Raw genomic sequence first — 24269 nt, 5'->3', positions numbered from 1 at the left:
TTAAGCATCTGTTTGAGCCAAAAGGATGCACTGTGTTATTTACTAACAGCGTCGTTTGGATCATGCATTGATTACTACAAGTAAGTTTACATCCAATATGAGAGAAATGAGGGTAATTTGCATTACAACCTTTCCTTTTGCTCCCAAACAAAAACATACACAGATGTTGGAGAATTAGTGTGTGTGTGTGTGTGTGTGTGTGTCTGTTTGTATGTATGTGTGCATTCATGTTTGTCAGTGGTTGCCCCCCTTTGTGTGTATGTGTCCCCCTTTGTGTGTGTGCCCCCCTTTGTGTGTACATCCCCTTTTGTATGTGTTTGTCCCAGTTTGTATGTGTGTTCCCATCTGCAGGTACATATGTGTGTTCCTCTTGTGTGCATTTATTCTTCCCATTTGTGCATCTCCCCATTTTTTGGTGTGTGTCCCTATTTGTGTATGTGTGCCTGCCCATTTGTGTGTATGTGTGTCTCCCTGTTTGTGTGTGCATGGGTCTCTCTGTTTGTATGTGTGTATGTGTCCATATGTGCGGTGCGTGTATGTGTGCGTGCATGTGTTTGTGTCCCCTTGTGTTTCTGTCCATTAGTGTTACGGGTTTGGGTCTGCCAGGGGTCGCGAGGGGTGTTATCGGACCCACTTCCCAGCCGACGAACCACAAATAACTCTACAGCACGACAGGTTGCTAAACAACTACAGACGCCGTCTTCGAGACTTAATCTCGGTAGGGTACAGTGTCCAAATCCCACTTTACCTTCCCAGCAAATGAATCACCCCAGATTAGGACTGTGCTTCCCAATGCTCCACCGTCATTAATCAAAACGGCCGAGTGATACCGTTAGTGGAATGTTGGCTATGGCTAACCATAACGAAACAGCAGGGCTGAACCCCCCCCCCCCCCATCACTATCCACACATAATGTCTAACCAATAGAGATAATCAGGCAGTTTGGGAAACGGTTTATAATGTAAAGAAAAAGTCACATATATATATAAAGGCAAACAGTGTCACAAAAGAAAGCCCTTACCCCAAGCACAGAAGCCAAGTCTTAATCAGTCACTTAGTCACAGGTTCGACAACACAGGCGCCTCAGTCATTCTGAGGAAACTAGGTAAGGAGGAGGGGGGAGGGGGGAGGAGAGAGAGAGGGGAGGGCAAGAGAGAGGGAGGGGGGGAGAAAGAGAGGAGGAGAGAGTGTGGGGGTGGGGGGAAGAGTGGGAGGTGGGGGAGAGAGAGAGTGGAGGAGTGGGGAGGGGGGTAAGAGAGAGAAAGAGGGGGGGAGAGAGAGGGTGTATAGGGTGCAGTGTAAGGAGAGATGTAGGTGGTGGATGCTGCACTGCTTTAGAGGAAAGTCTGAAATGCTAGTCAATAGTCCAGCCCTAAAAATGATGAGGGCTTATTATTGATGTTCTGTGCGTTCAAAATGAACTAATTAGATTGAGGAAAAGCAAGAGATAGATTGTGTAAGTCAGTGTGCTGTGGCCAGCACATCGTGGGAAACTCCGCTGCTTGGCCCACCCACCAGCCCTCTACTGCATCATGTTCACCAGCTCGTTCATCCTTGCAGGTTAATTCTTTGTTCAATAAATCCCTAGACACATCAAGCTGAAAGCCCTTAAATCTCCCGGCTTATATGGCCCCTGGAAGGTGCGTGGTGTGGGGAGTGAGGAGCTCCGAGTTACACAGGGAATGCTGCTTCAGCCTCTTGGAGGGCTGTCTCCTCATTGGTCCATCCTGTATCCAGGCGATGCTCATTGGGTGAGTCCCGCTCCCATCGTGCCACTTAATTTTTTTCTTCTTCATCAGTTCCTGGATTCCTAAGCTTCATAAGAACCTGTACAAGTACAGGTTTATTGTGGGCGCCAGGCAGTGTTCTACCAAACAGTTGTCAGTTATCATTAACTCGTGCTTACAAGTTGTTAGGGAACAGTTCAGGAAATATTGTTTAGTAATTGAGAAGAATTCTGGTATTAACACTTTCTGGAGCATTAATTATTCTTGAGAGTTATTAGATAGAATTAGATGTCTCAATATCAAATCAGTTGAAGTTTTTGATTTTTAAACTTTATATACAATCCTGTTTTTGTACTGTTTGCGCCAAGTTTGAAGAAAATCGGACCATGCATGTCCGAAAAATGGTTGGGGACACGTTTAAGTGACAAAGTGGCCACCAGTCAGCCATGTTGGATCTGATCTCGACAAAAACATGACACACATATGTAAGCCATCATTCATTTTCTCTGTGCCATGTTTGCACAACATCGGTAAATGCAAGTCAAAGAAATGGTTGAGGATGTGTTCAACATCGGATTTTTGACAACTAAAATGGCCGTCACTTGGCCATCTTTGATTGCATCGCAAAACAAAATAACAAGTATATGTATGCCATCATGTATTGTCTTTGTGCCAAGTACAAATAAAATAGGTCTATACTTGTCCGAGATATGGTTGCAGATGCACGCATGCACTCACGGACATGAAAATCAAGAACAAATCCATAAGCCCCCATTTAAGACGAAGTCCAATGGGGGCTAATAGTGGGGTTGTCACTCATGTACTATCTTATTGTGTTTGTGGACAGCCCTTCCACTGCTTTCTCTTCTTTCAATTTATTTAAATTAACTAGTGCATTATTGAGAACATGTTCCTGACTATCGAATTGAACCATGGGTTACATTAACAGCAGTCACAATCTCTCTTGGGCAAGTCACATATCAGAGTTGGCTTACAAAGCCAGCCACTGTCTGGGCATCCTCTGTTGTGCCAAATCTTTCCCTTGCACATCTGAAATTCAATCAACTTGCAAGATCCCTCATCCATTGCTTGTTGGAACACTGCTCTCCCCTTTGGGTTGGCACTCCTTCCTCAAAACTTTCACATCTTGATGCCATAGTGAACATCGCCCTTAAAATCATTGAAATCTCCCACAGTGAGGCTGAATCGCTGAGCCCGTTGCTCCTCCACCGCAGGCACGTTGGTGCCCTCTCTGTATTTTACCACCTCTTCTCTGGTCTTGCACCCTCTGCCCTCTCCATGCGCCCTGCCTCCTCTCCCACCCCCCATATTTCTCGAGGGTGCATGCGGGTTGTAAGTGATCCACTTCTGGTGAAACTCCCAAAATGCTGGCTCATTGCTTACCTACATTAATTTCCTCTTTTCTCTCATCTGTGGAACCAACTTCCTCAGTCTGTTTAATTTCATTCTTCTCTCCAGGACTTCAAGATGGCTGTTCACTTCCTCCTTATGTTTTTGTTTTTCTTCCATTGCAGTTTCATCCCTGACTTTCCCTTTCTGTTCTTTCATTCCTCTTCTTTCTGTTTGAACTTGAATCCAGTTTGTTCTCACCCCCTTTGTTTTCCTCCCCCATCCATTACTCTCTCAAACCCATTATGTATCCACATGTCCCTCTGTTGTGTCTGTCCCTCTACCCTGCTACTCCTCTGTTTATCTACTTTCAACTATGTTCTGCCTGTTCTGTTTTGTTCCGTGTTCTCACTCTTCCATGAGCCTTGACCCTGTTTACCAAAATAAAATAGCACCACAATCCTGTAGGATGTGTGGAACATATATGGCAAAGATCATTAAAAGTATCCTTTAATGCAAAAGTAGTTCAACACACCCAATGTTTTGCAAGGAAATGCTTTGATTGTCATTAGAACAATCACTTGAGGATTTCTTCGGCAGTGAATGTGTCTTCCAGCTTGTGCTTTGTATTTGAAAGGTTGAATCTGCGATGCCAGTTGTATTCTTCATCCTGATTGGTGTGGAGGAAAAATATCCAGCAACAACTGGATAAAACGTTTTTTTGGGGGGTTTTTTTTTTTCAATACTCCACTATTTGGGAATTCTTAAGCAAGCCATTTTGATTATTCACCATGCCAGGAAGCAAACTGGTTAGAACTGCCTGCCAAGTAAAGTTTTCTCACTCTTGATTCTACAAAAAGGAAGACAAAAGAGTAAGTCTTTTTTGGTTTGCAAAAGAACAAAGTAAATACATTCCAACATGTTTCAGGAAATAAGGAACACATTGTGATTGGCACTTTCTACACTTAAGGTAGAAGGAGGAAGGTACATTGGCCTGTTATTCTTCTGTCTAGCCAGTCATGTGACCAGAATTAGCCAATGGTTGGCTTATGACATGCCTTTCATTTTCAGACAAAACACTTGATGCTGCTCACAAGAACTATCGTTCACATTCCCTGACTCCATGGAACTCGTTTATTGACCATGTTTTGGTTCTCATTGCTAAAACGATTGTCAAGTCTTTTTTTAGTTTTTCCTTCCGTCATGACTGCTCATGCACTATACTATCTGCCTGCATGCTTATCCCTGTGTATAAATGTTTTATTTTATCCAACTTGTTTATGGTAGTAAGCAGCTTCAGTTATGAAGAGATGTAATAATAACTGAAGTGTTTATTATCATTTGCCTTTTTCACCCCCACCCCATTGGGTTATAGCATTTCACTGCCAGGGAAAAACAATGACATCTTAGGAGATATAGTTCCCATTATGAGTCATCAAAGAATAGTGACAAACAAAAACGGATGTGTACATTATAAAGATGGAACAAGAACAGTACTCGGTAGAGCACATACCTCCGCCAGGCTGAACAGTTTAGGTTTTGTAAATTGTATCGCATTGCGTCCAGACCTTAACCAAAATCCAATCGGCTTGTTCTTGTTACCTAACAAAATCATCTACCAAGTTTTGTCATAATCCACCTACAAACTTTTGAGATATCCTGCTATATATTGTTTTTGGCCCTCTCCTTCAATGGTGAAGAATCACTAAAAAATAATTATAGGATCTGGATCTTCACCAAAATCGAATTAATTAGTAATCCTAAATTCGTCCACAACCTGTCCACCAAATTTCATTTGAATCCCTCCACAACTTTTTCAGATAACCTGCTCACAGACAGGAAAAGAGAGGGGTGAAAATATAACCTCCATCCACCTTTGGTGGCAGAGGTAATTGACCATAGTCCCTGCTTTTGTCGTTGGTATCTTGGGGGGAAAACCTAGTCTAGGTCTCCTTCAACAGTGCCGTGAATTTAGAGCCATACTTCAACATTTTTGTTCACCGTTGTTGAGCTTGTTCAGCAGCCTGGTGTTGGCTTAGTGGTTAGGGTGGTGGGTTTGGATCCTCGGGTCCTGAGTTCAAGCCCTGTTGGCCACTGAATAAATACACCAGGAGGTTGACTCAGCCTGTCATTCTTCCGAGGTCGGCAAAATGTGTACCAGTGTACTGGTAAGTGGGGCACTGCATCAGCGGCATAGCCTGGTGTTGGCTTCGTGGTCAGGGTGGCGGCTTGGGATTCTAGGATTCTGAGTTCAAGCACCGTTGGCCGCTGAATTAATACACCAGGAGGTTGACTCAGCCTGTCATCCTTCCAAGGTCGGCAACATGAGTACCAGTGTACTGCTAAGGGGTCACTGCACCTGAGGCATAGCTGCGTCCCAACCAATAATGCAACCAGCAACCACAGGCTGCACTCGATAGAGAGAGAGAGAGCATGTTCAGCCACCCTCAAAATTCCAAATATAACAGTCATGCAATCCACTAGGTGGCATGCAGTTAACAATTAACCATATCAGCTTTGTGGGTCACTTCTGAACTTGTCTCTTTCACTACATCTATATTGTAAAAGGAGCCTTGGCTGTCTGTTTGTCGTGCTATAACTTGAGAACGTATGCTGGTTATCACCGCATGGTTGGCAGGAATCCTTTTTGTTCTTGCTCCATAGATTAGCCATTGCACAAAGACTGTAATTCCCATCAGCGAAGCGATGGATTTTTCTCCTTATCTATGGCATTGTTATGTTTGTGGGGTAGTGGAAGGAATTGCATTGAAAAGATAAGATTGTATAGAGTTGCCTGGTCCATGGACATGTAGGAGACATATCGATGTCAATTTAGTAGGGAAACTGTGAGCTTAAGTGTCACTTGTCACCACATGGGGAGGGGGGGTGCTGTGTTAATTAGGTCAGGATTAAGGATAATTTCTCCCAGTATGTGATTATCCCCTGTGACCTTTTCCTGCTTTTTTGTATTTCAAGACCAGTGATGAAAAGGCATGATATTCTTAAAACAACAACAACCAAGCTGCACATCCAAGCAAGCAGAAAGCCCCACCTCCAGAGGTGATATTCAGCAAACCACACCCCGGAGTGGATGATCAATGGGCGTGATGTCAGAGAGGAAGAGGAGGAAGAGCACGTCTCTGGAGAAGAACGGAGAACCCTCCCGAGGTATGAGGAGAGAAAAAGGTCACGCTGTTTTGTGGTGAGTGGACATAGTATGAGATAGAATCGGTGGTCTGAACATGAACAGAGAGAAGAGACAGAAGCGAGTGAGGCAGAATCGACAGAGACGGGAAGATGGAGACAGGGTCAGTGTTCTGGAAGGAGATCGAGGAGGACACAGTTGTGGGTGGATGTGATCAAGCAATGGGGTCTCACTGTCTGACTACGTCTGGACACGATGAAATACAACAATACAATTCTCGTGTCATACTGTGCATTTGCCTGCATGACGGAGCAAGACGCCAGTCATTGACTTTTTGCTGAATCGTGTGGGACCAGCCTCAAAGCCTCATGTTGAACCATCAGCGGAAAGAGACGGTGCCATTCTGCAGAGGAGTGGTGTCGACCACCCCAATCGTGAGGAGGAACCTTCATGCCAGCTCGTGGGCTCTCTTGATGAAGTGATTGTCTGCACAAATGACTTCCCGTCTGCTGACCACCCAGAGAGCGGCTGGGCGCCATTTTGGGAGCATTTTACCGTGCAGGACGACGTGGCTCGACCCCAAAGCTCCTAAAAGGTCACTTCTGGACCCGGAGCTAAGTGCCAGAATAAAAGAGGGATTTTTCTTTGCGTTATCTCTCCCCCATGTCCGTTTTGTGTCTGAGTGCGGAGGAACCTCAAATAGGAATTTAGATTGAGGTCACCTCACGTCTTGACTTATTTCCATTATAACTGTTTGATTTTCTGCTTATTAAATCATTATTTATTTAATTTGCTGGTGTCCGTGTATCTGCTGTGGGTTTGAGTATATCCCTTGTACCTCTGTTCTTTATCGCCCTTTCCTTCCCGTGCGCGCCATAATCCCTGAGAATCTCGGCTGTAGGCCTCCAAGGGAGAACTGTTTGGCCTTCCGTCCAGGTAGGAGCAAACCCCCCTGAACACGACAGCATAAAAGGATCTGTATGTATCTGTTTGTCATGATATAACTTGAGAACAGATTAACAGATTCAATGAAGCAAATGATGGTGGATTCAGGGATCTCCCAGGTAGGTTTGTGATGCAGAAATAAAAAAGAGCAAGGAAGGTTTGTGGATGGGCACACATGGCAGAGCTGCAAATGACAATTTGTGACTGGCGATATCTCTCTCTCTCTCTCTCTCTCTCTCTCTCTCTCTCTCTCTCTCTCTCTCTCTCTCTCTCTCTCTCTCTCTCTCTCTCTCTCTCTCTCTCTCTCTCTCTCTCTCTCTCTCTCTCTCTCTCTCTCTCTCTCTCTCTCTCTCTCTCTCTCTCTCTCTCTCTCTCTCTCCATCTCTCTCTCTCTCTCTCTCTCTCTCTCTCTCTCTCTCTCTCTCTCTCTCTCTCTCTCTCTCTCTCTCTCTCTCTCTCTCTCTCTCTCTCTCTCTCTCTCTCTCTCTCTCTCTCTCTCTCTCTCTCTCTCTCTCTCTCTCTCTCTCTCTCTCTCTCTCTCTCTCTCTCTCTCTCTCTCTCTCTCTCTCTCTCTCTCTCTCTCTCTCTCTCTCTCTCTCTCTCTCTCTCTCTCTCTCTCTCTCTCTCTCTCTCTCTCTCTCTCTCTCTCTCTCTCTCTCTCTCTCTCTCTCTCTCTCTCTCTCTCTCTCTCTCTCTCTCTCTCTCTCTCTCTCTCTCTCTCTCTCTCTCTCTCTCTCTCTCTCTCTCTCTCTCTCTCTCTCTCTCTCTCTCTCTCTCTCTCTCTCTCTCTCTCTCTCTCTCTCTCTCTCTCTCTCTCTCTCTCTCTCTCTCTCTCTCTCTCTCTCTCTCTCCATCTCTCTCGCTCTCGCTCTCTCTCTCTCTCTCTCTCTCTCTCTCTCTCTCTCTCTCTCTCTCTCTCTCTCTGGTATTTATTAGTGAAGACTAAAGGAACCAAAGGTGGTCCTTGGATCAGACTCATTCTTGGTGGAGTTGATCTCTTCTCAAGACAATTCTTGTAATTCAGCAGTACCTCATGCAGTCATATGTCATCCAAGGACCATTCATATACTATCAGTGTTGTTTATGGAGCCAGAATATGCAGATATGTTGCTTTTTTGTGGATTGCATGGATCAGTTCCTGCTGCTTGTTAATTAGGCACTGAGCTACAAGTACAAAGTCTCTCCTGGAGTATAGCCTCCGGATTTGCCTCCAGTTGTTGCTCACACAAATTGCTGCTCAGTGTAAAACCTTTATTGCAATGTTTGGTGTGGAATTTTCTCGACGCAGGTAAGTCACTGAGATCTTAGTCAGTTCATGGAGATTTTTTTATGTGACCGATCAAATACTACTTGTGATGCATCATAGTGCAGAGATGATGAGCAGATCAATAATGAACAAGCCGATAATATAGGCTACAGCATTCTCCAGGATATGAGAGCTCTAATGTTAGTTCAAAGCTTATCCTCCCCTTCCCCACTCCCTTCACAATTTGTTAACACTAGTTTACAGAATATCAGGAGCCTGGCAGAAACTTTATTTGCCATTGCAGCACATCAACGTGAAAGTTGAGGATGTGATCGAATTTGACTCATTGATATGCGACAGTGGTTTTGTGCTTCGATGACTTCAACATGGTGGTTTAGGTGGCTGAGGCTTGGTGACTTCAACCATAAACCAAAGGGTGTGGTCAGGGCCGGATTAAGACGTTGCGGGGACCTCGGCCATTTTAAATGTTCAATGCCATATCCAATGCTCTATTTGTCTCTCCACATTCAGTTATATTGAGATTGGCAAAGGTTTCCTGCTTAAGCCACAGATGCGGGGCCCCTTCACATGGTGTCCGAGACAATGACCTGACTGCCATATGCCTTAATCCGGCCCCGATTGTGCAATGAACCCTTGGTGCTCGCCTTACCTCCATGGAAGTTCAACAACATTGCAGCGTCATCTGGAAAGTTTGTGGCTACCTTTTGTGGGATTGCAATATCGAGGCTCTCCTGACTCCATTTCATCAGGTGGGAGACATTATATTGAGGATTACTGTGCTGATGAACTGCCACAGTTGTAAGATGCTATCAACAACAGGCAACGGGGAAAGTTGCGTGGAGGAGTGTTGATTCTCAAGAACAATGCATCACCATATATGGTCTTGGTTGCAATGACTGCAGCAACCAAATTGTGGCTTTTAACTGCTTCTCCAGACATTATATTCTGTTGAACCAGTTCCTTTATGTTTCTTTGTTTCCTAAGTTAAAGGAAGATCTTTGAAGAAACAGTTTTTGTGAGAATGAGGAAATGATTTCAGAGGTTGAGAACATTCTGAAAAAGCAAGGTCAGGCTGTTTACAAATCTCCTTGATCAAGATTAAACTGAGATGGACGAACTGCAATTATCTCAAGGGAGACAATGTTGAAAAATAAAAAGAGAATTGAAAGAATTTTATTTTTTTGGTCAGGCTAGAAATTGAACACCCGTCGTTGAATTGGAATAACGGAAGGGTGGAGGTTTGGATGAGAGAGTAAAATGAGAAACCAAGGAAGGAGAAACATGGAAAGATGCTCATGGAAAGGAACCTTTATTCAGGTATAGTTATGAGAAGAGAAATTTAAAATAATAACAACAATTAATGTTTTAAGGACAGGATTTGAATTATATCTTGATTTAAGTTCTTTAGATGGAAACTGCAGGTGGGTTTGGTAAGCTGGTTGGGGTGAAGGATGTTGGGAAAAAACAAATCGGATTTCTGATTGACCAAGTCCTTGAGTCGATGAGGTGGAGGAGACCATGGTCACAGTTCAGACTGGAGATGATTCAGCAGAATATTTGAAGTCAATGCAGATGATGGCAGCAGCTAAATGGAGGGGAAGAAATGTAAATACAACGTTCGAGTTTAAATGTGTTTGTTATTACAGTAATGAAGTCACACTTGATGTACAGTAATAGTCACACATGAAGTACAGTAATAAAGTCATGCATGATGTACAATAATGGAGTCATGCATGATACGCAGTGATGAAGTCACACACGATGTACAGTAATGGAGTCATGCATGATATGCAGTGATGAAGTCACACACGATGTCCATAATGACATCATGCATGATGTACAGTAATGGAATCATGCATGATATGGAGTGATGAAGTCACACATGGTGTACAGTATTGAACTCATGCATGATGCACAGAAATGGAGTCACACATGGTGTACAGTAATGAAGTCACACATGATGCACAGTAATGAAGTAACACATGATGCACAGTAATGAAGTCACACATGATGTACAGTAATGAAGTCATGCAAGATGTACAGTAATGGAGTCATGCATGAAGTCCAGGAATAAAGTCACACATGATATGTAGTCATGAAGTCACACATGATGTACAGTAATGAAATCACACATGATGTACAGTAATGAAGTCACACATGATGCAGAGTAATGAAGTCACACATAATGTACAGTAATGAAGTCACACATAATGTACATTCATGAAGTCACACATGATGTACAGTAATAAAGTCACACATGATGTATAGTAATGAAGTCACACATGATGCAGAGTAATGAAGTCACACATAATGTACAGTAATGAAGTCACACATAATGTACAGTAATGAAGTCACACATGATGTACAGTAATAAAGTCACACATGATGTACAGTAATGAAGTCACACATGATGTACAGTAATGAAGTCACACATGATGCACAGTAATGAAGTCACACATGATGCACAGTAATAAAGTCACACATGATGCACAGTAATGAAGTCACACATGATGTACAGTAATGAAGTCACACATGATGTACAGTAATGAAGTCACACATGATGCACAGTAATGAAGTCACACATGATGCACAGTAATGAAGTCACACATGATGCACAGTAATAAAGTCACACATGATGCACAGTAATAAAGTCACACATGATGCACAGTAATGAAGTCACGCATGAAGTCCAGGAATAAAGTCACACATGATATACAGCAATGAAGTCACACATGATGTACAGTAATGAAGTCAATCAGTGAACACTAAGTGTTAATATCTGTCGTTCCCTTCATGATGGGCATTGATTGTATGAACCAGGGAGAGACTTCACCTGCTTGAGGGATTCACTCAACTTATTAAATTCTCTAAACTTGGAATTATTTAGTTCTCATCATGATATTTTGAACAAGGAAGTGACAGATTGACAAACATGGACACAAAAAGGATCCAGGTGATGAAATCAGTCCATCGAGTGTTTACCGTACCTTAGTTCTGGAGACTCTTCATTTGAAAAAGCTTGAATCAGCCATCTGCATGAGCCTGGTGAATCGCTTTGCATTCCTGGAGAGCTTGCATGAAGGAGTGATGAGGGAATCACAGCCAAACATGGCATCTTCCTCTCCAGCGGCCATAAATATGACTTCTTCCTCTGCACACACATCAACAAAAGGAAGTCAAAACCACTCAAGAACATTGTCATCATAATCTCCATCATTGTCCTGCCTACCAACACAACCCTGGAATGAATATCAATGTCTCTCCATCTCTGTGTTTCTCCCTTTCCCTCATTTTCTACATTTTAGTTCATGTTTTATTTCACTTTTCCCTCCACGTTCACTTCTTGATTTTCTCCATCACCAACTCCCATTGGACTTGCATGAACGTTTAGTTTCTGTCATCTTACAAGGGAATTTAGGCAATTTGTTCCATCATTCCTGTGCTTCATACAGAGACCACAAATCCCCACTTACTGTCTGAATTAAAATAACAAAACCTCATCTGATGACGTAGAAGTGAATCATGATGGAGTGCTTCATGGAAGAGAGCTCAAGTCTTCCATTGCTGATTGAAAGTGGGTTTTAATAAAAATTTCGATTTTTCAAACAATTAATTTTAATGAACATCCAGGTGTTCACAATGACTTCTGTGTGGAAACACTGACACTCATTCCAGACTTTCACCAATTGTAAGATTTGTTTGGGGCTTGTCTGGCTTTGAGTGAAGCAAAATATTGATTTGTTTTCAACACTTCTGAAGCACAGACAAAATGGGACATGATGGAGGTGAAGAATATGTAAGTTAGACAAAGTTTGGAATAATCTGTATTGTAAGGTGAGATTCTTGGTAACTTACGTTCCATCCGGTAGGATGGTTTGACATATGACGGTGGTGGAGGAGGGAACGGGCGTCTCTTCTGAGGGGTCTTTGGAAAAACAATAAAAATAAGAAAGATTAAATACATTGAGATGTTCATCAGTTTGATAACTTGTTCAGGATGTGGCACAGAATGAAAAGCATTGATAGACCAGGTAATCAGTTAAAAGGTAAATTAGTTGATCTAATCCAATCGAGGGGAGTTAAAATTCTTGTAAGTTATCCTGCATGGAGATGAGCTGCCAATGAGTTACCTTTCCCACCAAAATTATAATCACAATTATCTACACAATTAAGGATATTCTTCTTCATAAAAGTAAGTATTTTCAGCAATGTCTAAAAAAGACAAAATGCCAAAATGTATTTCAACTTCATGTCTTCATCTTGGGGTGAGTTGTATTTGGATTCAGGATGTTCACCCCAACCTCCCCAAAGCACGAAAGAATGCTTACCTGTTGAAGGTCCTGAATGTGGCCGGGCCTCTCAACACCATGTTGCTTCTGCTGCTGTTGCAGCCCTTGATCAGAGTGAGGCCTCTGTTCCTGCTGGAACTCTTGAACAACATCCTGTGTTTGTTGTTGTTGATGTTGTGGCTTGCTATCATGAAGAGGCTTCTGTTGTTGCTGCTGTTGTGGCTCGCTCTCACGGCGAAGCTTCTGTTGTTGCTGTATCACACCAACACCATGGGGTTTCAGTTCAATTTCTGTACTTTTCTTTTCTGCCCGTCTTTGCTTCTTCATTTGTTTGTTGAATTTTTTTTCCTTTTCTTTGAGCAGCTGTTTTTCTTGCTGCTTCACCCGTTGTTTCTCATTCCAATTTTGAGACCACTCAATGACATTCTCATTCCGTTTTTGCTGTCGATGCAGTTTCCAGTCAGCAATCTTTTGCACATGTTCTGCCTCCTCGTTGGTCTCGTCAGATTTTTGACAAGGATTTTTGAGTTCTTGATCCGTTACCGTCTCTTTTTCCTGTTCTCGTCGTCTCTGTTCTTCCTGTTCTCGTTGTCTCTGCTTTTCCTGTTCGAGTCGTTTCTGGTTTTCCTGTTCGAGTCGTCTCCGATTTTCCTGTTCCTGTCGTGTCTGTTCTTCCTGTTTTGTTCGTCTCTGTTCTTTCCCTCTTAATTTCTGGTTTTCCTGTTCTCGTCGGTTCTGTTCTTCCTGTCTTATTGGTTTCTGCTTTTCCTGTTCGAGTCGTCTCTGTTCTTCTGCTCTTAATCTCTGGTTTTCCTCTTCTCGTCGTCTCCGGTTTTCATGGTCCACTCGTCTCTGTTCTTCCTGTTCTAATCGTCTCTGTTCTTCCTGCTCTCGTAGTTTTTCCTCCCTTACCTCACTTTGCCAAACCTCTTGTTCCCGAGAGTGCACATCTTTTTCCCTCTTATAAATCTCCTGCTCCAGCTGATGTACCTCTTTCTCTCTCCGGAACAACTCTTCCTCTTTTCTTTTTTTTGTCTCTAAAAATCGCTCTTGCCGACCACGCTCCTCCTCTTCTCGTTGGTTCAACATTCTCTCCATTTTCTCAACATCCTTTTCTCGTTCTCTAATCTCTTCCTCTTGTCGGCATATCTCAATCTCTCTATGTTTTATTTCCCCTTCTTTTAACATCTTCCTTTTTTCGAATTGAGTCCGTTTTTCCTGCTCCATTCCCTCGAGTTCAGAAATCCCTTTCTGTAATTTCTCCACCATGTACTCACTCTTGAGAACCTCTTTCTCTTTTCGTTCGATCTCAAGCCATGCACGTGTATGCTCCTGATACACTGATTCCCTCCATTGCACAAATTTTGTGAATTCTCTCCGATCTTCCTCCTCTATTTGCCTCCACTCTGCCGTCTTTCTTTTCTTTAGCTCTTCATTCTGCTTTTTCATCTCCTCCTCTTCATCTTTTTTCCTCATTTCCTCTTCCTTGCTTTTTCTCTGCTGTTCTTTTTCTATTTCCTTCTGCTTTTCTTTCTCTTTCGTCCATTCCTCTTCCTCATATTTTTGTTGCACAACTTTTTTCTGAACTGTTTGCTCTCCAAGCTGAACTAACAGTTCTCTTTCTTTCAGTTCTTCCTCTTTTTGGTGCAACTTTTCCCCCATCTGCTGTAGTTTTTCATTCTCTCTCTGCCACAAGATCATCCTTTGATCCTCCTGTTCCTTTGCATGCTGCGTCTCCACTGTTTCTGTTTTTGGAACCTCCTCGAGCAACGGCTGCTCTTTTGTTCCTATTTTGTTCTTTAAATGTTTCTGGCCACATCCAAAACTGCAAGAAACAGACACAATACTTATCATTTTGAACTAAAATGAAGTACAGTCACTATGATATAATGTGAAGTGTGGTGTCTTTCCGTATGTTTGTCGAGCACATGATAGGACAAGAACATGGTCCGGCGGCCACTTCTCACACACTGCGTTTCAAAATCTCAGCATGCAGGCAAAGATGAACATTTAACCAGAAGAAATGCATGACACCAAACGAGATATATTTTAAACATATACATACAACATCGAATCGTAGTTTGTTTAAAAGTGCATGAAGATATGACCTGGGCAGTAAAGATGGCTTCGACGTTAGCACACTCGCCTCTAAGCTTCCTGGCCTGGGTTAGAATCCCAACCCAGCTACAAACTGTCATCCCAGTGTTTCCCAGACTGGGTGAATCATCAATGTATGTGCTGTTCCTCCAATGGATGTTCAACTGGGTGTCCTGTCCACCGACATCAGTTGATGGACGTTAAACATCCTCACGGTGTTCTTCACGAACGAAGTGTGGGCGAGCTACCGGTGGCAGCGAGGTCAAATTAGAAGGGGAGAGAGAGGGGAGGGGAGTGTGGGTTGAGAAGGGTGAGTTGAAAGTGAGGGATAGAGGGGAGGGGAAGAGAGAGGGAAGTGGGGGGGGGGGAGAGAGAGGTGCGTGGGGAGGAGGGGAGGGGAATAGAGAGGGGTGGGGTAGTGTGGGGAAAGGGGTGAGTGTGGGAGAGAGAAGTAAGGGGAGAGAGGGGAGGGAGAGAAAGAGAGGACGAGGGGGGCAGGGGGAGAGGTTTCCTTCTGTATCCAACCTGTCCACCCATTCCTCCCCAACAATACTGTTGGTGTCCACCCCCCTCCACACAACACTCCACCACACACACACACACACACACACACACACACACACACACACACACACACACACACACACACACACACACACACACACACACACACACACACACACACACACACACTACTTTCCCTTTTGTCTCGTTGCGTCGTGACCATTCAGCGTTCTCACTCTTCCATAAACCTTGACTCTGTGTCCAAAAAACTGACAAAGCTTAGCAACCATTGTGCAGGCTTGATGGTCTGACTGGTGTCTTTCTGTGTTTAAGTTCCTTGGAAGGAAAGTCATTTATTTTATATTGTGAACCTTGGTGTCTGTATGTGCGATCCTCTGTCTCCTGTTTAAGGCGGTCGCTTCCCACTCTGCATTTGAAAAGCTCAACATTCAATTTTGAAATGATGGAAGACCAGGCATGAATAATGTTGACGTGAACACAATTAAGCTTTATAAAGTCCATAAAACAATAAGTATGTCGATCCAGCCGCTAACCCACGTGAGTATCTACTATATTCACGATTCATGGTGGGAAATAAATAACTGACACATTTTAAAACTTGTACAAAATTCTAAAAAATGGTAATGTTGATGTTCTTTTCATTTCAGATTATAAAGGACCCTGGCAAGATTTACTGAGATGGTGGAATGGACAAATATCGAGAGAACAAGATTCCTGGAGCTGGACTTTAAGTGCGGTTCAATCATTCAGGCTCAGAGTTCAAAATAATTTACAATGTCAACAGATGTCCATTCACGAACACAATACCATCATTTGCCAAATTTCTTATGAAAGCACCAGTTCACAAACAACACCTCCTCCAGGTCGACTCATAAGTGTTCGTACACCTGACAATATTGCATTTGTGTGTGAAGCTGTTGAGCATAGTCCTCGCCGTTTGACAAGAAAACAGTCACAGGCATCGGACATGAAGAGAACATCCCTGCAGACCATGCTGTACGATGATTTGTACAGGTTTCCCTGAAAAAATTCAAATGAATCAAGAAGTTCGTGAAGATGATAAACAAAGAAGGATGTAATTGTGTAACACATTTCTTCAGATGTTCGAGGAAGGTGGCAGATTTATTGAAAGACGAATCATGTCAGATGAAGCTGATTTTTTGCTTCCAGGTTATGTTGACAATCAGACCACTCGATTTGGTGTGGAACAAAATCCTGAGCACTTCCACGGTGAATGTGTCAGTGTGGTGTCGCTTTTCTGGTGCTGGAGTTATTGGGCCATATTACTTATCCACTGCCAATGGAGCAACTGTTATCAACGGCCTACCAGACAAGATCAGGTTCTGTTCAAGACTAATGGCAGCAAATTGAACAGGAAATATCCCGTATTACACTTGAAACCTCCAGGAAAGTGAGGCTAAACATCGTTGCTCGTGTGCGTCAAGACACACATGAAAATGGTGGTCACTTAAAAGGTGTTATTTTTAAGATCAAGGTCTTGTAATAAGCTGAAGTGTTCTCCAGAAACGGATCTTTTGTGTGATGTCCATGAATATTCTCATTTTCTGTTAAATTGCTATTTATACATGAAATATAAATGTATCCGTTATTTATAGCCCACCCTGGACAATGGAGAAAGTGCATGTCCAGCGACAAACCCACGTGACTATATGTCTCTTAAATATGAACTGTTTGAATGTCAGTTGCACCGTGACTACATCTATGAATTAAGTACTATTGGAAGGTACCTTTTAAACCTTTCGACCCTTTAGACTGAAAAGATCCCTTAGACCCCGATATACCGATCTTCATGTTTACCTTGTTGGTTGACCAGGTGAGTTGCACCTTAAAACTACTTAACGAAGTGGTGAAGCTAAATTTTTAAGTGAAACCACTGATGACATACAGGTGAAACCTACTAAACTTTTTTTGGAACCTTTCAAACAAATAATTTGCTCCAGAAGTGATTTTGGGTTAATTTGGCAAAGGGGTTGAATACTTCTGCAACTAAGAACCATCTGATTAGCTCTGCCACCAAAGGTTTATGGAGGTTATGTTTTCACCCCTGTCTGTCTGTTTATTTGTTTGATTGTGAACAAAATATCTCAAAACGTTGTGGACGGATTCGGACGAAATTTGGTGGAGAGCTTGTGATACCGACAAAATAATGAGATTTTGGTGAAGATCCGAATCCGGATCTGGATACGATCATTTTTCAGTGATTCTTCACCATTGAGCGAGAAGTCTAAAATGATATATAGCACGATATATCAAAAAATTATGCCCGGATTCAGACAAAACTTGGTTGATGAGTTGAGTATGTGACAAAAACAAGTCAATTAAATTTTAGTTCAGGTCAGAATTCAGATCCGGCCTCCCAGTGGGAGATAAAACGTAAACTGTTCAGCCTTGCGGAGGTTTGCGCTCCACAAAGTGCCCTTCTAGTTTTCTCTGTTAATCTGACTTATTCACGTTTTATCGACATTTTTTAGTTTTATCACTTTGGAAGAGTTTGGGAGGACTCTATATTTTAAGCTTGATTTAAAAGCATCATGAAATAAGCTCAGGTGGCATCAAAACGTGAAAACATGGGAGGGGTGAATACTTTTGCAGGTCACCGTATAATAGGAGCCATGCATGCATGTTTCCGGACCCCTCGATATCTTGAGACTCCTTAACACTCTTTCGACTCTTTAGACCCTCGATATCTGACACCCCAAAGACCCCTTACGTTAAGACCCCTTTATTCTCTTAAGACCTTTAAGACTCTTCAGACTCCCAAGAACCCAAAGAACTTGAGGAGCCGCTAAAATCCTCAAGATGCTTAACACCCCTCATCAACTTTAAGACCCTCCCCCCAAAAAAACCCTTCATACCCCCCCTCACCCCCTTTCCTTTCCTTTCCCTTTCGACCTTTCATACACTTCAGACCACAGGAGCCTTTAGACCACACAAACCATTTCGACCTTTACATTCTTTATTTCCCTTTGGACCCATGAGACCTTTTAGACCTCTTAAACCTTTCAGACATGTTAGACAGATTAGATCCTTGACCACTTCGAGCTTTAGAACATTTCATCCTTTTTAGACCATTTTTACATGCTTGAGAGATTGGACCCTTTCAACCCCTTCAGGCTTAGACCCTAACTACAATTGGACCGTTCACAACTATACACAGACTTTACTTTTTCAGCAAGTAATGTTCAAACTCGTCCCACCCAGAGGATGGGTACTCTGCTCATTATTTGTGAAAATTAAATGCAAATTCGTTTAAAATTTCTGAGCTATCTTGTCCCCTTGGATGAAGGAATTATAATATTGATGACAAGTCTGAAGACGAAGATGGTTCACGAGCGGTATTTGACGATGGAGATTGTTTCAGAAGTCAAGGATGAGACAATGTGATAATTTTTGACCAAGTTATAAAAATGATCAACATGATGTGGTACGAGTGACAGGTTATTAGCTGCAAAATGTCGAAAACCCGGTTTCGTTCAACAACTTAAAAAAATTTGTAAGTTGCATAACCTTTAAAGGTCACAACACAATGTTGTGGACATTAAAATAAGGAAACAGGATACGTGCTATAGCTTAATGGAGTTAGTTCGTCGAAGAAGGTCGAAAACCCGGTTCGATTCCCACAACTTTGAAAATTTGACCTTTGTGAATTTTAAAGGTCAAAGGTCAAGGATTATGATCTTTGGTGCAAAACTTCCTCTGGAACATTCCAGGAACAATATAACGTCATATAGGCTATATGGCATTTCACACTCCTCGGATATCCATACTTTGATGAAATCAGAGTAAAAACAAACTTGAAGGGGGCGCCACAGGCAAGGTGTTCGAGATAGAGCAAAATGGTTTCAAGACTTTAGGTGGGGAATGACCTCAAGATTATGCATAGGAAAATATTGTCATCCTAGCTCTCAAAGTTTGGGTGGTCATATGATTTTTATGTCAAAATTCGCAATTTTATAAGTTCGTAACCTTGTGACCTTGACCTTGGGATGAAAATGAAAAATCGAGCTCTGTGGGGCTATGCAGGTGCCATTGGGCAAACCAAATACTGAAACCCCTGTCAGATTCGACAAACCCCCGAGGAGAAGATGCAAATTGAAATCGGCTACCCCCTAAAAAGACGTTTTTTGGGCGTGGTTCTGCCCATAATGGGCGCACCACGCGCATTCTCAGGAAAACACAACTCGATCATGATATAAACCTCCCACCAAAATTTTTATCAGGATCGGATCAAAATCCACGGAGCTCTGCTCGGGACAGACAGACAGACAGACAGACAGACAGACAGACAGACAGACAGACAGACACACAACAATAACGAATATAGTGGTCACTTATTTTTTTCGTGAAAATATTTTTTCGTGAACCAAAAATGTCACTTGTGTTCCTTACCAGTGAACGTGGGGCTTTTTATTGTGCCTCTTCTTTCTAACGAACCACAACGATGGTCGAAACGATATTATAACCACAAATAAGAAGATTGCAATGGATACGAACACCACATCACGAAATGTGGAGATCGGTAGTTCCTCTGCAGCCTCATTCTGGAAAATCTATGGATATGGAAAAGGGCAGCGACAGGAAAAAAGTTTATTACATTTCAAATTAAACAAAACAATATATCTACAATTATTGAACAAAATTCAAAACTTCGTGACAAAGAATAAGATGTTGGTGAAATTTCTTTAGAGTACAAACACAACGGGTCATGGAATGTATGAGAATTTATCATTTGTTTAAGATAAGGGTTTAGACCCAACTTTTTAAGGTACATTTCATCATCATCATCATCATCATCATCATCATTCATCATCAGCCCGTTTTCAATCCTCTGCAGGATGAAGGTGTCCTTCAACTCACACTGGGAACATTGGTCGAGTGACCATGTTTGTCAAGAACAGTTTTGTAAAAGGGTTTTGAAAGCAATTTATGATTTGTTCAGAATCCTCGCGCTAACTCGCCTACTCTTTGTGAGAAACACCGTGGGATCTTTAACGTCCACCAATGAGTAAAGTATCCCGTGAAGATTCCTCCATCGACACGACCATGAAGGACCTTCTTGAAGGGACAAATTCCAACTTTGCTTGGTGGGGAAGGTTAACCCTCAACCTGCAGTTTCTAACCGAAGATAAACTCTCTTTATATTCCTCATCACATCCACATGGCAATGAGGGATCACAACCATTGAAAGGACAGACAAGGAAGATTAAATATGGGATTTAAACGGTGCACCGACACACACTGGCGTACTCCTTTTTAAAGGCTGCTCCAGGCATCTTCGACTTCAAGAAAAAAGTGCCATTCAGCCTTTAGACAAAACAGCCAACTTAATTTGGTATCTGAAGGGATGGGAAGTTAAGCCGGCTGTCCCACTGTGACGCAATATTCTGGTGGTGGCTCACAAGGATGACAGCTTTTATCGTCGGAACCGATTGCAGTGGAAATAAACTCGGATAAGACAAAAGAAAATGTCCCAAACAGGTTCCCTGTAAATCCACAAATGTATCCGGTTTACCAACTTGAAAAAGTACCAACGTGTGACAGTTTGTGTGTACCTTTCCCCGAGGGTATCTTACAATCTCCACTTACATGCCAGGGTGACCTGGAGGTTTCACTCCCGAGTACCAGCAAGACCACGATGATAACCCACGTCATCTCGGGTGGCTGGTGCATGCCAAGCATCGAACTGGGGAACGAACAATTTAACGATTTATTCCACATTGTTCGACTGTGACGTCATCATGCACTGTGACCATGTTATCCACATTGCGTCATTGTTACGTACTGGTTCTAAAATTAAATATTAAAATCTTCAGAGTTCAGAGTTTATCTCGAAATACAGGAAAGTGCAAAATAGTTTCAATTTAACAATCGAGGAAATAACAAAACAATAAATAAAATTGAAATTTCACTTTACCATCACAATCACAACTACAACAACCACAACTATCATTACCACTCTCATCACCACCACCACCACCACCACTATCATTCTCAACACCACCTGCACCACAACCACTATCACAACTACTATTGTTACTCTCAACCCAACTTCCACCACTACCATCACACCTACCATTACCATCTCAACACCACTTCTCCCACGACTACCACAACCACTCCCATTACAAATAACATTGTCACTCTCAACACCACCTCCACCATCACAACTACCATTATCACCCTCAACACCACTTCTATAACATGACCATCACTCTCCTCCAACCAGAGATCACTCCCTGTCCTTCCATCTTTCCCAATCCCACGGTTAATTCCCAATTGATCCCCGGATTTCACTCCAATACAAGTTTATATTTCGGACCCCTCGGTATGAAAAGGTACAAATATCGAACAAACCATTTCACGTGGATCACCTCGCCGCCATTGTACCATTTAACTTACATCCCACGTGGTAATCAATGTGAATTGTTCCTCCCAACTTGCAGGCTCCATGATACAAGACGCCATTTGTATTTTTCCCTCCTCCATCCGTACTCCGTGTGGAATCCCGTGCGGGCACGAACAACTTGATGGAGTTACAAACTCTCAATACACCACCCATTCCCTTTTACATTAAACCATACAAACTACTAATAAACGAACTCCTTTCGTGTTGAGTTCCTTCCCGAGTCCGTCATCTCTTACAATCCCCACTTACCTGCTGCGGAGGTCGTGATGTCCCACCGACGACGACCAGCACGAAGAGCGCGATAAGAAGCAACATCTCTGCCGTCCGTCGATCCTCCAACTGACGTTTCAACAATACGTCTCTACCTTATGTATTGTTGGAATTATCATTGTGACGTCAAACAACCTCAGTGACGTCAGTGTGGTTGGTGTTTGACGAGAACGAATTGATCGGATCGGGATACAGAAAGGAGAAATTATTTTAATTTTTAATGATTCTTCACCATTCAGAGATGGGATCAAAACGATATATGGCACGATATCCCAAAAAGTTTTATGGACGGACTATGACCAGTGATGTCACGTGATGCTGAGAAACCGTATCGTGTAAAATGTCGTCTGTGACGTCATCGACAGGTTTTTTTTCCGTCCCACACCTTTTAACATGACACCATTTGAGTCCCAAAATGAGTGGTAAATGAAATACACACATGTTACCATGGTAACCAAAACCATAAATAACACTCACACGTCACACTCACTGAATCTCACAATGAAGAATCAACTTCCAGGATGAGTTCATGTCAAACCAGCGATTTACACAAAACTGGATATTCTAATAAATAATGTGCCATGGTGAACGTCTTAGATTCACTTCCTGTTCTGTTTTAGGTTATTTTGACTGTTATAATGTAAATGTACAATGTAAATATACAATGCATCGACACGTGACATCCTGTGACGTGAGTGTGGGAGGAGTCTGGTGGCTTTGGCAGAAGGACGGAGGTGGGTGGAGTCGTGAGATGTCGGGGACATCCTTCTCCCAAAGTTATGACCAGTTGTTATCTCCGCCACTGAAAGTGATGGAGGTCATGTTTTCACCCCTCTCTGTCTGTGTTCAGGATGCCTCAAAACGTTGTACACGGATCCAGATCTGGATGAAACTCAGTGGACAGGTTGGGTGTGTGACCAGGACGAACTGATTCGATTTTGGTGAAGATCCGGATCTGGAGGAAACTCGGTGGACAGGTTGGGTGTGTGACAAGGACGAACTGATTCGATTTTGGTGAAGATCCGGATCTGGATGAAACTCGGTGGACAGGTTGGGTGTGTGACCAGGACGAACTGATTCGATTTTGGTGAAGATCCGAATCTGGATGAAACTCGGTGGACAGGTTGGGTGTGTGACAAGGATGAACTGATTCGATTTTGGTGAAGATCCGGATCTGGAGGAAACTCGGTGGACGGGTTGGGTGTGTGACAAGGTCGAACTGATTCGATTTTGGTGAAGATCGGGATCTGGATGAAACTCGGTGGACAGGTGTGGTGTGTGACTAGGACGAACTGATTCGATTTTGGTGAAGATACGAATCTGGATGAAACTCGGTGGACAGGTTGGGTGTGTGACAAGGACGAACTGATTCGATTTTGGTGAAGATCCGAATCTGGATCTGGCACGACAATTATTTAATTCTGAAAGTGATTCTTCTCCATTGAGAGATTGGACCAAAAACGATTGTTGTGCATTTGATAACATTGATGATTGTTTTCGTGCCGCCCTGGGTGGATGGCTTCAAAGTGTTCTTTGTCAAGCCCTTCTCTTGGCTCATGTAAATCACATGACGTGCAGGTGATGGAGCAGATTCGCCATTTTGTGATGAAGCAATGGTTGTGTGGGGTTTCCTTGTGCCATCTGCCGCTCTTAATATGTGCCTTGGAATGCTTTGTCTGAAAGTAAAAGTTTAATATTCTTCATTATTGTAACAGATACACGATTGTTGTTGCATGTTCCTGTATTTGAGATGTTATTTTAGTGATTTGAGTGAATGTTTTATCTGTGCGTGTGTAATATAAACTTCACACATTGGCGTGTGACGTGTGCTTCAGATTGCCAGGTGGATTTTAAAAATTAATCAGGCATGTATTCCACTCTGTATTATGTTCTGCATATTTCTGCTTTGTCTTTGCAGTTCCACACTTATCCCGTTAAACATTCGAGTTAGACGTGCATCCAGTCTCGGACAATCATTTGGGACAGTGTTTCGCTCTCTGTCGAGCTGTGCAGAGTCCCACATGGGGAGGACTTTGGAATTAAAACAGGATTAGTGTCACTGAATTGGGAGACCAACGATTCATTGACTTCCGCTTCTGGGTTTGAAGTGACAGCTGGTTCTCTCAGGGGTCTCTGCCAACTTTCTCAAAGTTAAGTTTCTGGTCCTTATTTGTCACGTTTTAACTCTTTATTTTCTCACGTGCATGTTTACTGTGTGTTTCTAGTT

At 42.7% G+C, this 24269-nt stretch overlaps 1 protein-coding gene across 1 annotated transcript; it reads right to left on the bottom strand.

Annotated features, from left to right (window-relative positions):
• Positions 1-9638: 9638 nt before the first annotated feature.
• LOC147015886 (uncharacterized) lies at positions 9639-22087 on the bottom strand. Its single transcript, XM_085849134.1, has 6 exons — positions 22022-22087; positions 20136-20224; positions 12763-14548; positions 12290-12359; positions 11422-11585; positions 9639-10019 (listed from the first exon to the last, which is right to left on the bottom strand). Exons 1-5 carry the CDS (start codon positions 22085-22087, stop codon positions 11440-11442), a joined length of 2157 nt encoding a protein of 718 aa, XP_085705260.1. The 3' UTR covers positions 9639-10019; positions 11422-11439.
• Positions 22088-24269: the final 2182 nt, after the last annotated feature.

This window comes from Eptatretus burgeri, chromosome 12, assembly GCF_056783735.1.
Source record: "Eptatretus burgeri isolate ZD-2024b chromosome 12, Ebu_testis_v1, whole genome shotgun sequence".
Lineage (NCBI taxonomy): Eukaryota > Metazoa > Chordata > Myxini > Myxiniformes > Myxinidae > Eptatretus > Eptatretus burgeri.
This window is presented reverse-complemented; position numbering and strand designations above follow the sequence as displayed.

Excerpts from the sequence above, each read along its gene's own strand:
- LOC147015886 (XM_085849134.1), bottom strand. The coding sequence starts at position 22,087 with ATGTTGCTTCTTATCGCGCTCTTCGTGCTGGTCGTCGTCGGTGGGACA. Across the intron at positions 14,549-20,135 it reads GATGATGATGATGATGAAAT|TTTTGGATGTGGCCAGAAAC; the intron begins GTACCTTAAAAA and ends TGTTTCTTGCAG. Across the intron at positions 12,360-12,762 it reads ACATTCAGGACCTTCAACAG|ACCCCTCAGAAGAGACGCCC; the intron begins GTAAGCATTCTT and ends GTTTTTCCAAAG.